General features: G+C 64.8%; 1 protein-coding gene across 2 annotated transcripts in view; it reads left to right on the top strand.

The window, feature by feature from the left end:
- Positions 1 to 2314: 2314 nt before the first annotated feature.
- EPHB2 (EPH receptor B2) overlaps positions 2315 to 12108 on the top strand; it is a 171148-nt gene continuing 161354 nt past the window's right edge. For both annotated transcript variants that reach the window (XM_068162820.1, XM_068162818.1), the window contains exon 1: positions 2315 to 2498. In XM_068162820.1, the coding sequence (XP_068018921.1) occupies positions 2414 to 2498 (85 nt within the window). In that variant the 5' untranslated portion in view covers positions 2315 to 2413. The remainder of the gene's footprint in view (positions 2499 to 12108) is intronic.

Here is a 12108-nt window from a genome sequence, read left to right as displayed (position 1 = left end):
GGGGGCAAACTGGACTCCAGGAACACAGAAACAAAGTCACTGAGGCAGTCACACCATAAGTCTGTGTAGTCCTTTGTCACCAGCAGCCTAAGGGGGTGCTCAGAGGAACTGAAGAAGAAAGGACTCCACTGGTAGTTCCCTTGGGACAAAATCCCTTCTGCCTCTACCAGTGCAGCCCTGGAGAGCTGCAAGGAAATCCTGAGGGTCTGGGTAGACTCTAGCAAGGCTGCTGCTTGCTCATGGAGCTGATTGCTCTGGGTCATAACTGTCCAGGGCCCTGCAGGACATGAACCCAGCCCTGGGATCTGGGAGCACTGAAGTAACAGTTTGAGGAGATTGGGAATGCTGAGTGCTTCCTGACACCTGATGGGCATGCTGGGAGCTCCAGGGCAGCAGGGAGCCAGGGCACCACTGCAGAGGCTGGGAGATGAAGCAGCCCTGGGAAAGCATTGGGATGTTTGGATCCCTGCAGGGATACCTGTGCTCCCTGCCCTGCGGAGGAACACATCCAGAGGCAGAAGCAGCAAGGCCACTGGCTGGCCCTGGCCCTTCTGCCTCCTTCTGTAGTGAACTGAGCACCCTCCATGCAAGAGTGAACCCTAAGGAGGCTCTGAAGATGAAAGGTTCCCCAGACACGACGGAGCTGGGCCGCAGGATCCTCTGGAGGCTGCTGCACTGGATGTGGGGCCAACCAGTATGACCAGTAACATCTGCAGTGACAGCAGCTCCCACGTGGAATCAGCCTGCAGCTGGCCACACCGGGCTGGAGAAGTGCATCTGGCTCATGCCTATGGCCAACAGCACCAGGGAGCCTCAACCTCTCCCAAACACACCTGTGGCTGGCTGGGAATGTGTCAGTGGTCAAGGTGAGGAGCCCAAGATGCTCAAGCTCTTGGTGCAGTGCAGGGACAAGGCACAGTCAGCCAAATCTGTGTTTTCAGTGTCTTAAGACACTTTGGTGAGTTTGGGGGCAGAGATCCATCCTGGCAGCCCAGTGGCTCTTCAGCTTTGGGCCTATCAACCTGGCCCAGCTCATACAGAGCTTCCTGTGCAGCCTACAACCTTCCCTGAGAAGGTCCTCCAGGACACAGGTGCAGAATGCATTTGATCCTCTGTCCTAGAATCACAGAATATTAGGGGTTGGAAGACACCTCCAAAGCTCATCCAGTCCAACCCCCTGCCAGAGCAGGGTCACCTAGAGCAGGCCACACAGGAACTCACCCAGGAGGGTTTTGAATACTTCCAGAGAAGGAGACTCCACAACCCCCCTGGGGCAGCCTGCTCCACCAGACACAGAGGCACAGCTACAGAGTTGGCAAGGGCATGGCTGGGCACGGAGCGAACCCTGGCAGGATCGGTGGGGTGAGGAGGAGATGGCAGGGTGGTGGCAGAGGGGAGAGCAGACCAGGTAACAGCTGCACATGTCCTGAAGAGGGCTTGGCTCATGAGGTGTCCCGAGGGCAGATCCGGCTGCCAGGCACAGGGGAGCCAGGGGTGCTGGGTGGTGTCACGGGAAGGTGGGGCTGGCACTCAGCTTGCCCCTTGGGTGAAAGTCCTGGACCCCAGCTGGTGTGATCGGGGCTGGCACCTGGCCCAAAACTGCCCCACATGGGAAATGAGGGAGCTCCTGCTCCTGCCTCACCCGGGGTGGCTCCGGGGGTCCTGAGGGGGTCAGGGTTGTCCGGAGCATGTCACCAACAAGCCAGCCCCTTGGTTTTTGTTTGTCCCTCCGGTCATGTTCCTTTCTCCTGCCGGGCGCAGCTCGGGGCCAGCGCACTCCCCGCCGCCGCCTTCCCCCGCCCGGAACGCTCCACGCCCGGCCCGGTGGGCAGCGGCGGGGGGCGAGGGGCGCAGCCCCGGACGGAGGATGCCGAGCGCGGGGCCAGCGCGGGGCCGCGGGCGGAGGGAAGGGCGGAGGCGGGGGCATCCCTCCGGGAACCCCCCCACCCCCTCCGCTCCCACCTCCGCCGCTCCCCCTCCCCGGTTTGCGCGGCGCGCAGCCAGCCCCGGCGAGGCGGATTTGGGCTGAAATCACAGCTTTCTGCGGGTGATCGACAGCTCCGGGACAAACCATCGCCGGGCGGGGGGAGCCGCCGCCCGCCGCCCTCCCGCCGCCCCCCGCCGCGCCGCCGGCTCCCCGCCGCCCCCCGCCCCGCCGCCGCCCGCCCGCCGCCGCCTCCCGCCTCCCGCCGCCCCCGCCGGCAGCGCGGCTCCCCGGGGCGGGGCGGGAGGCGCGGGGCGCTCCCCTGCGCGGCGGCGGCGGTGGCTCGGCCCGGCCGCGGCGGCGGGGCCGGCGGTGAGCTCCGTGCCCGCGGCCGTGCCCGCGCCGGCGGCGGCCCCAGCGAGGGGGCTTGGGCTCTGCGCTCCGCCGCTCCCCCGCCGCCTCCATGGAGCGCCGGCCGCGCCGCCTCTGATGCCCGGCCCGGCGCGCACCATGGGGCCGCTGTGGCTCTGCTGCCTGCCCCTCGCCCTGCTGCCCCTGCTCGCCGCCGTGGAAGGTAAGGGGGGGCGCGGGGCCGTGCTGGGGCAGGGCGAGCCCCCCTCCGGGCTCTTCTCCACCTTGGGGATATTTGGGGGAGGGGGAGGGGTGGCACTTTGTGTTCCCCCCTCCCGCCGCACCCCCTCCGCAGCGCCGAGGGCAGGCGAAGTTTCGGGGAAGTGCTGCCCCACCGGAGGTGCTGCCGCCGGAGCCCGGTGCGGAGCTGGGGGGGCCCTGCTGTGCCGGTGTCTGCTCCCCGTCCCCACACCCTCCCGGTCGCCTCCTTGCTCCGCTCCCCGCCGTCCCCCCGCCCGGGCGGGCATCCCTCGCCCGCAGCCCGGCACCCCCGCAGCAGGTCCCCGCAGCCGGGCTGGGCACCGCCGAGCTCCCCTGCCGGGGATGCCCAGCCCTCGCCACGCCGTGCCCGCTGCCGGTGCCCGGGAGAGGCGTTGGGGCGCAGCTCGGCAAGGCCTCGCCGGCATCCTGGAGCTCATGGCCGGCTCCTCGGCGGCGGCGTGGCTTTCCCGGCGGCCCCGGGAGTTCCCCGGTGCTGAGACAAAGCAGCGCCCGGCGGCAGGTGGGAGCCCGGCGCAGGGCTTTGGGCGAGGGGGGCCTCGCCTGCCTGCTCCCGGGGCCATCGCGGCCACGGCGCCGCCGGCCGCCCGCTGCATGGGCGCCCCGGGAAGCGCCGGAGAACCGGGCTGGGCTGGCGAGAACCGGGAGGTGCCAGGCCAAAACCGAGCTGCCCCACGGGCCGTGGGTGCCTGCCCGTGGCGAGAGGACCCGGGACCCAGCCGGCTTGGGGCCGGGCGGCCCTGCCGTCCCCTCGGCGTCGCCGGGCCGGTGGGGCAGGCTGGGTGGCCACCGCCGGCCTTGGGCGTGGAGGTGCCGGTCGGCGGGAGCTGCGGGGCCGGTGCTGGTGTGGAGCACGGATGAGGCACCATTTCTGAAGTTGGAGTTTTGGGAGGTGACTCATGGGTTGGCCGGCTGTACATCGTGATATTTACAATATGGGAGCTTGGCATAAATAGGACTATTTACGTTGCAGCGCGGAGCGCTCGCCAGCGATGCGACTCCAGCGAGCCCTGTATGGTTTTAATTACGGGGGGGAGGGTTGGGGTGATGAGTGCCTCGGTGGGAGCACACGTGTCTGGGTGGGACGCCCGGCCTGGTCAGCTGGCGCCAGGGACGCTTACGGTGGGCTTGGTGCTCGTCCAGCGGGGCCCGAGCGCGCTTGGCCGCGCAGAGCCGATGCCGCTCTGCCCGTGGCGGTGCAGGGAGCCAGGCACCTTGTGCAGGGCTGAGGTGACGCCTCCGGCCGCCCCGACCTCCCCACGTGCCCACTGGAGCTGCTGGGTGGTCAGGCGTCGGCTCCGGGGGCTCTTGAAGACGTGAATGACCTTCCCACCATCATGGCAGAAGCGGTGGGCGCTGGATGCGTGATCCCAAGGGATATACACACGGGGATGGGGAGGTGGCCAGTACCCTCCGAGGGTTTCTCCAACCTGAGGTGTGTGCTCCTCCACGGAAGGGGACGTTCCCAGGGGCCTGTCCAGCAGGGGCTCTGCACCACGCTTCCAACGGCTGACCCCAGCTAGGGTTGAACGCGTCGATGTGGCTTCGGCGCCGGCCCCTGTGCACCTCTGCTGCTGCCCCTTCTCCCTTGCTGTGTGCGTGTCACAGGGCTGTGGTGGTGGCTTGCAGCGCTGGTGTGGGCAACCAGCTGCCATGTCCCAGCCTTCCCCTCCTTGAAAGGCTCCTGGAGATGCAGCAAGGCCGAAGCGTGCGGGACGCAGCTCCTTGGACGCGCCTCCGCTCCTCGCTCCGCGTTGGGAGCTCCCCGGAGATCTCCGTCATCCCTGGACGCGGTGTCCGTCTGCGTCTCCGGGTGCTCTGTGCCACGCTGGTGTGGGCACACTGACCCAACAGCAGCCGCTGGCCAAGGAGGAGGCACCTGGACCCCGCTGCATCCTTGGGCCACCAGGCACCGGCGCGGCGGCGCTGCCCTCCGCGCTGCCGTCGCCAGCTCCGGCGAATTCCCAGGACCAAACCGGGGGTGAAAAAAGACTGATTTGGGGGTTACAAAAAGCCAGCCCCAACCGCCCTGCGTTGTGGTGGCTTGCCCGGGGGTCCTGCCTCTCGAGCCCTGCTTTCAGCTCTGCTGGGAAGCTTGGCTGTCAGGCTGGCAGCTTCACTTCTCCCTGCCTCAGTTCTCTTAATTGCGAGGCGTGGAGCAGCCCTCGCGCCGTCCCCGGGGGAGCCGCGAGGCTTGGGTAATGAACATGACAAAGTGCTCCGGGATCCGCGGCTGGAGGCGCAGCCCCGGCCGGCGCGCCCGGCTGTGGGGTGTTTATTTATCTACATGCTCTCTGTTTTCTCCCTGCACCCTACATCCACTTGCATGTAGCAAACCTTAATTAGAAACAAAGCCGATAGGGGAGGAAATATAAACAGGAGCGTGCATGGAAATTGGAAGTTGATTGCTCGCCGGCCAGCAGAATGCGTGTCTGGGGCTCGGGAGGGAAGGGGGTTTGGGGAAGAGGGGAAGGGGAGGAGGTGGGGGGGGGAAACTGGCTCTGTTAAAAGGAAATGTGAAAAAGGAGGTAAAGCATAAATCAGGGGTGGAAGGCAGGGAGGTGGATGACAGCCTACAGAAAGCAGAGGTTAAGAGCCGCGGACGCTCGGCGGGGCGGTTCCAAGGGAACCTCTCTGCAGCTGAGAAAGTTCAGGATCAGGAAAGGAAAGTTGGTTTGTTCTACAAAGACAAAAAAAAACACCCCAACGAACCAAAACCCCAAACCCAAACCAAACAGCAAGGACCCAAGGAACCCAAAGGCAGAAAGCCAAGAACAAAGGAGTCCTGGCAGGGTCTGGATCCCGCACCGCTTGGTAGCGGCGCTGCCATCGCTGCCGGCTCCCTTTGTGTGCCTGCTGGCCTGTGCCATGCGCCGCTCCGGGGTGCCGGTGCTGCCCAGGTGCTTTGGGGGGGAGCTGGGAAGGGCACTGTGGGGTTTTCCAATCAACTTGCCAGCCAGAGGGGAAGGGAACCCCGAAGGCGCTCTGCACCCCGCTGGAGTTCGCTCTGCACAGCCCTCGCCGCGCTGGCAGGTTTCCCGAGGGCTGGAGGAAAGCCAGCCCTGTGCCAAAGGAGCTGGAGATGGCCCCAGTGTCTGCCAGGGTGCTGGCAGCATGGGGGCACCCCTGGGCTCTGATGGGGGAGGGAGCAGTGCCCAGCACGAGTTCTGCTGGGCAGTGGCATCGTGGGCAAGGGAGCTGGATGTCGAGCATCTTCCTGTACTGGGTGGCTGAGATCCTGAGCTTGGCCCTGGGTGTGGAGAGGGCTGCTGGGGTGGGAGGGCTGGATCTCCTCTCCTGGGGTGGGCATCCCCAGGGCATGCTGTGGCTGAGGTGCTGGACAGGAGCAGCCTTGCCCATCCTCTGAGCAGGCTGGGGACAGGAGCTCTGCCTTTCTGCGTGGTGAACAATGTGCTAAGAGCTGCTGTGCATTTGTTCTGCTGGCTGTGCACAGCATCACCCTGGGTTGTATTTGAGGGCTGCAGTCACCTATCCATTGTTAGAATATCGTCACCTCTCTTGTACAGGTGGTCATGACCTGCTGCTGAGTACCCCTGCAGCCTCCCCTGGGCCCAGGGGTGGTCTGAAGGATGCCACAGGGCTTAGTTTGTGCCTTCTTGTCCAGCTTCGGGGTCTCGGGGGAGGAAGCCATCAAAGGCATCAGCTCTGGGGTCACACCAGGGCAGCTGCTTTGACCTTGGTGCTCCAGGGAGGAGGTGCCTGCCCAGGGTGTGCCAGAGCTGTAGGAGCTGCAGGAGCATCCTGGTGAACCCAGTGCACTCTGGAGGGATGCAAGAGAGCAGCAGGTCCAGGGACAAGCAGAGGATGTGTCAGGAAGCTGAGCTGGCCGTCAGCTTGAGCTCCAGACCTCTCCTGAGTGCAGGCTGGAGACAAAGTTCTGACAAACAGGTCTGAGGTGTGGAGAGGAGGATGTGGTTTTGGGTCGGTTTGTGCTGCTCCTGGCTGCTGCCTCCCCTCCTGGCCCTGTTCCCTGGGTTAATTTTTGACCAGGCACATTCTTTGTGCCCTCTGTGTTCAGGGGCAGCAGCAGGGAGGGCTGCTTCTGGAGGCCTGATTTAAACGTGGGTTTGGCTGCCCTTGCAGCTCTGCTCCTCAGCCTCTCCTGGCTGGAGGCAGCAGTTGCTCCCTGTCCCTGCTGCATTTCCAGCCTCCCTGGGTGATAAAAGCTGAGGGAGCAGACGCTGGAGGGAGGTGTTGAGGGGACAGGGCTGGGGAGGATTGAGGCTTGGGGCCGGTGTGGCCATCGGTGTCCCCCTAGCTCCTCAGGACATGCTGCAGAGGGGTCTGGCGGTGCAGAGGGGTCTGGCGGTGCAGAGGGGTCTGGTGGTGCAGAGGGGTCTGGCGGTGCCGAGGGGATGCGGCTGTGCTTTGGGGATGCTGCCAAGGGGTTCGGGGGCTGTCCCCAAGGGTGGGAGCGGCAGTGGTCCCCGTCGCAGACTGCCTGAGGACCTGCCCGCACTAGCCGGCAGCCGTTTGTGTGCACATACCTGAGCTGGCTGGGGAGAGGGGTGGGCAGCAGCGGGGCTGCGAAACCGGCCTGAGGAGCTGGGTAAACACTGGGTGCCGAGAAACCTCCCAGGCCCCAGCGCTTTTGTGCCGCTGCAGCTGGGGCTGTGAGAAACGAGAGCCCGAGCCCCCTGCTCCTGCCCCAGGGTGCCTGCTGCCAGCACACCGACCCTGCCGGCGTGGGCGCTGGTGCCTGGCTCGGCCGGGAGCGGCCGTGGGGCTCCCATCCCGCAGCGAACCCTTTGTGGACTCTCTCGTCGCAGTTTGCTGTCCCTCCCCAGCCTCCCCCTGGCTCGCAGGGATGCCGGAGCGAAGCTGCCCGCCGGTTCAGTCGGCCTGGGGGGAGCGGGGGGGGTCCTGGGAGGCAAAAGTTCAGCGGTTGATAAGGGGGAACGTGGGGCCTCCCGCGATAAGGCAGAGACGTGCGGGGCGGGCGGCAGAGAGAGGCAGCGCCCCGCGCAGGGGCTCGTCCCTGGCTGGGACCTACGGATGCAGGGAGGACTGGACTGGGGGTGCTGGGGGCAGGCAGGGACCCCTCGGGGCTCAGGAGAGGGCAACTGTGAGGCTGTGAGGAAGGAGCGGTGCCCAGCGCGCTCTGCGGGGCTGCTTCAACACCCCCTTGGGCTCAGTAGTGGACGTTCAGGAGCGTGCTGGATGGATGGCGCTTTGTGCCAGGCTGCTGGCACAGGGTTGGCTGTGCAGGGCGTGTGGGCCCCCCTGAGCACAGCAGGGTTGTGCCCCTCTCTGCCCTTCCACGCTCAGGAAAGGAAGCAGCTCTGCTCCCTGCAAGCCTGACCGCCGGACGGGAAGGGAGCTGGAACAGGCCACAGGGGCAGCAAATGCAGCACTAGCTGTGGGTGATCCATGCCTCCGTGAGTGTCACAGGGGGAGACTGCTCAGAAATTATAGTTTGAGTGACTGTGAGTAACTGCAGCTCCTTGGAGAGCCATCAGAGCAGCAGCTCTTGATTTAGACCCCAGCGTGCCGTGCCGTGCGGGGCGAGGCGTGGGGCTGGCGCGGGGGGGAGCTCCTGGCAGGCACAAAGAAGGGGCTGGAGAGCCCCAGAAGTTGGTGAATCTTTATCTAATAAATGCTGTTCTTTCCACCTTGCCTCCCTCAGGGGCAGACCATTGCCTGGGTCAGAGGACCAGGGCTGGGGAATGCCTGGCAGCAAGGGTCTGTGAGCGAGGCAAAAGGAGGGAGGTGGCCGAGCGGAGCGGCTGAAGCGGTGTAGGAAATGGTATTAAAGCTCAGCATAAATGACCAGGGCTGCTCAATGGATGAGGTTTAAAACAAAAACCCACCCCCAGGGAGCTAAATAATCTTGATGAAATGGCAAATTGCAGGAGGTCAGCAGAGGTAAACCAATGTTTGGAAAGTGGAAGTGGTGTCTGAAAGGGGAAAACAGGAGAACCTCCCAAAGGGTGGCAAGGCGAAGGTGAAACCATATATGGCAGGCTGAGAGGGACAGAAGGGAACCCTCCCCTCGGGCTCCCCCTCGGCAAATGAGAATCAGGAGGGTAAGCCCAGCCGGGAGGGAGCACCTGGGGAGATGGAAGTGACAGCACAAGGAGCAATGGTGGAATCTGAGGCGTGGAAACAGGAGGGGAAATTGATTCCCTGTGCGAGTGACAGAGCCCTGGAGCAGGCTGCCCGGGGGGGGGTGTGGATTCCCCCTCTCTGGAACCCTGCTGGATGTGTTCCTGTGTGATCTGTTCTAAGTGGTTCTGCTCTGGCAGGGGGTTGGACTTTCAAGGTCCCTTCCAACCCCTAGCATCCTGTGAGGTCACTGTCCTCCAAAACATCCACAGCCCAGGCTCTTCCCTCCCCAGGGCAGCCCTGAGGCACTGACGTGAGGGCAGAAGAGCTTCGACTGGGAAAGGAATGGCTGAGAGGAATATCTGGGCAGAGCAAAGGGGGACGAGCATCCTTTAAGAAGAACTCCTTGGGTGATCCAGGAGAGCCCAGAGCAGTAGTTTTGGAGAAAGGGCTCTCTGGTGGCTTCAGATCTGTTTAAAGAGGGGCAGACAAAGAGGAGGCTTTCCCAGCGGCCGGGGGTCAGCGCGGGGCCGGCGCGGCGCAGGCAGCGGAGAGGGGCTGGGGGCTCGCAGGGGCGGCAGGCTTGCAGATTAGAGCAAGTCATTCAGGATGGTAAAACCCAAACCAAACCAAAGCCCACAACAGTTGTCTGGAAAACACTGGGAGAGGATCTCATGAGGGTGGATGAGCAGGCCAGAAAGCGGCAGGTTAAACGTAGGCAGCGGTGAGTGGAAGGGGGATTCGGCTGGCAACAGAAATCAGCCTAAAGCCCTGGTGCAGGGTGGCAGAGCTTTAAATTACTGATTAGCATTTGGAGAAAGAGATCTTAAAGTCATTGTGGATGGCTCTTTGAAAGCACCAACTCCTTGAGAGCAGGTCTTGGGAGGAGGGGCTGAGGGAGCTGGGGCTGTTTAGTCTGGAGAGGAGGAGGCTGAGGGAGACCTCATTGCCCTCTGCAGCTCCCTGAGAGGAGGCTGGAGCCGGGTGGGGGTTGGGCTCTTTTCCTTAGTCTCAGGTGATAGAAGGAGAGGAACTGGCCTGAAATTGTGCCAGGGGAGGGGTAGGTTGGAGATGAGGAACAATTTCTTTGCTGCAGGAGTGGTCAGGGACTGGCAGAGGCTGCCCAGGGAGGTGGTGGAGTCCCCAGCCCTGGAGGTGTTCCAGGACCCTGTGGCCATGGCAGCTGGGGCCAGGGTTGGTGGCCATGGTGGGGTTGGGTTGGGTTGATGTTGGGCTGGGTGATCTTAGAAGGCTTTTCCTAGCCAAGCAATTCTGTGATCAACTCAGAACTGTGAGAGGAAGTGAAGGTGCTTGTGCAGGAGAGGCGCAGGGGCAAGGGGGCTTCAGGAGAGATGCAGTGTGGGGGGCACAGGGCTGTCACCCCTGGGAGGTGTGGAGAAGCAGCTGGTGAAGGGCTGCTGAGGAATCATCTCATGGCTCTTTTTTCCACTCACTCTTGAGTTCTCAAGCAGAAAGTTTAAAACCAGGAGCAATGGTGTGCTGGGCAGGGTCAGCCCACCTGGGAGCCCTTGGTGCTGGGCTGCAGAGCCCAGGATGCTCTCTGTACCTCCTCCCTGAGCATCCCCCTGGTGTGCTGCTGGCGGTGGGAGGCAAACCAGGAGTCCCTTTGGCTCAGCCTCCGTGGTAGATGTGCTCTGTCCCATAGGGAGAGGTGTCTTCTCCAGGCTCCCATGCTTGGTGGGGATGATTCCAAGCTATTTGCAGCTCCCAGGGCAGAGTACTGTGAGGGGTGCAGGTTGCTGTGGCTGCTCACCGCCTTGGCCATGGTGGGGGACCCTGCCGGTGTGGCAGCACCTCCCAGGATCATGCAAGCAGGGCAGCCAGGGAGAGATCCAGGCAAGGGAGAGGTCCAGGCGAGGCAGAGGTCTGTGCAGGGGAGAGGTCCAGGCGAGGCAGAGGTCCGGGCAAGGGAGAAGTCCAGGCGAGGGAGAGGTCCAGGCGAGGCAGAGGTTTGTGCAAGGGAGAGGTGCAGGCGAGGGAGAGGTCTGTGCAGGGGAGAGGTCTGTGCAAGGGAGAGGTCCGGGCGAGGGAGAGGTCCAGGCGAGGCAGAGGTCTGTGCAGGGGAGAGGTCTGTGCAGGGGAGAGGTCTGTGCAGGGGAGAGGTCCAGGCGAAGCAGAGGTCTGGGCAAGGGAGAAGTCCAGGCGAGGGAGAGGTCCAGGCGAGGCAGAGGTCTGGGCAAGGGAGAAGTCCAGGCGAGGGAGAGGTCCAGGCGAGGCAGAGGTCTGGGCAAGGGAGAAGTCCAGGCGAGGGAGAGGTCCAGGCGAGGCAGAGGTTTGTGCAAGGGAGAGGTGCAGGCGAGGGAGAGGTCTGTGCAGGGGAGAGGTCTGTGCAAGGGAGAGGTCCGGGCGAGGCAGAGGTCCAGGCGAGGGAGAGGTCCAGGCGAGGCAGAGGTCTGTGCAGGGGAGAGGTCCAGGCGAGGGAGAGGTCTGTGCAAGGGAGAGGTCCAGGCGAGGCAGAGGTCTGTGCAAGGGAGAGGTCCGGGCGAGGGAGAGGTCTGTGCAAGGGAGAGGTCCAGGCGAGGCAGAGGTCTGTGCAAGGGAGAGGTCCGGGCGAGGCAGAGGTCCGGGCGAGGCAGAGGTCCCCTGGAGCCCGTCCCGGCGCTCACCTCTGCCCTTCCCGGGTGGGGAGGGTGGGAGCTGGGGGAGCAGCGGCGCTCCGGTCCGGCCGCTCGGTGCTGGGCTGAGGGCGGTGTGCAGGGGTTGCTGGCCCCCTGCCCGTCTGTCTGGGGGGGGTCCCCGCGGCGCGGGGCTCTCCCGCAGCGGCGCTCGGCAGGGCAGACAAAGGGAACAATGGCCCCGCGCCGGGCAGCCTGCGGCCGGGGCCCGGCCCGGCACGGCACGGCACGGCACGGCTCCGGGAGGCCCTGCCGGACCTGCCTCCCTTTGCTCCCAGCCAGGCGCTGGGGACACCCAGGCCACAAACTGTCCCAGCTGGGGGATGGAGCAGCTCTCTGCCTGCGCCCAGCTGCGCCCTGCACCCGGGGCCAGCCGGAGCCGGGAGGGGGCTGAGACCTGCTCCGGGGGAGAGCAGGAGCTGGGGACCTGCTGCAGGGGAGAGCAGGAGCTGGGGACCTGCTGCAGGGGAGAGCAGGAGCTGGGGACCTGCTGCAGGGGAGAGCAGGAGCTGGGGACCTGCTGCAGGGGAGAGCAGGAGCTGGGGACCTGCTGCAGGGGAGAACAGGAGCTGGGGACCTGCTGCAGGGGAGAGCAGGAGCTGGGGACCTGCTGCAGGGGAGAACAGGAGCTGGGGACCTGCTGCAGGGGAGAGCAGGAGCTGGGGAGCTGCTGCAGGGGAGAACAGGAGCTGGGGACCTGCTGCAGGGGAGAGCAGGAACTGGGGACCTGCTGCAGGGGAGAGCAGGAGCTGGGGACCTGCTGCAGGGGAGAGCAGGAGCTGGGGACCTGCTGCAGGGGAGAACAGGAGCTGGGGACCTGCTGCAGGGGAGAACAGGAGCTGAGCACCTGCT

The sequence above is a fragment of the Melanerpes formicivorus genome, unplaced genomic scaffold (assembly GCF_026170545.1).
Source record: "Melanerpes formicivorus ecotype bairdi unplaced genomic scaffold, bMelFor1.0.p_v2 SCAF_67, whole genome shotgun sequence".
In the NCBI taxonomy this organism is placed as follows: Eukaryota; Metazoa; Chordata; class Aves; order Piciformes; family Picidae; genus Melanerpes; species Melanerpes formicivorus.
This window is presented reverse-complemented; position numbering and strand designations above follow the sequence as displayed.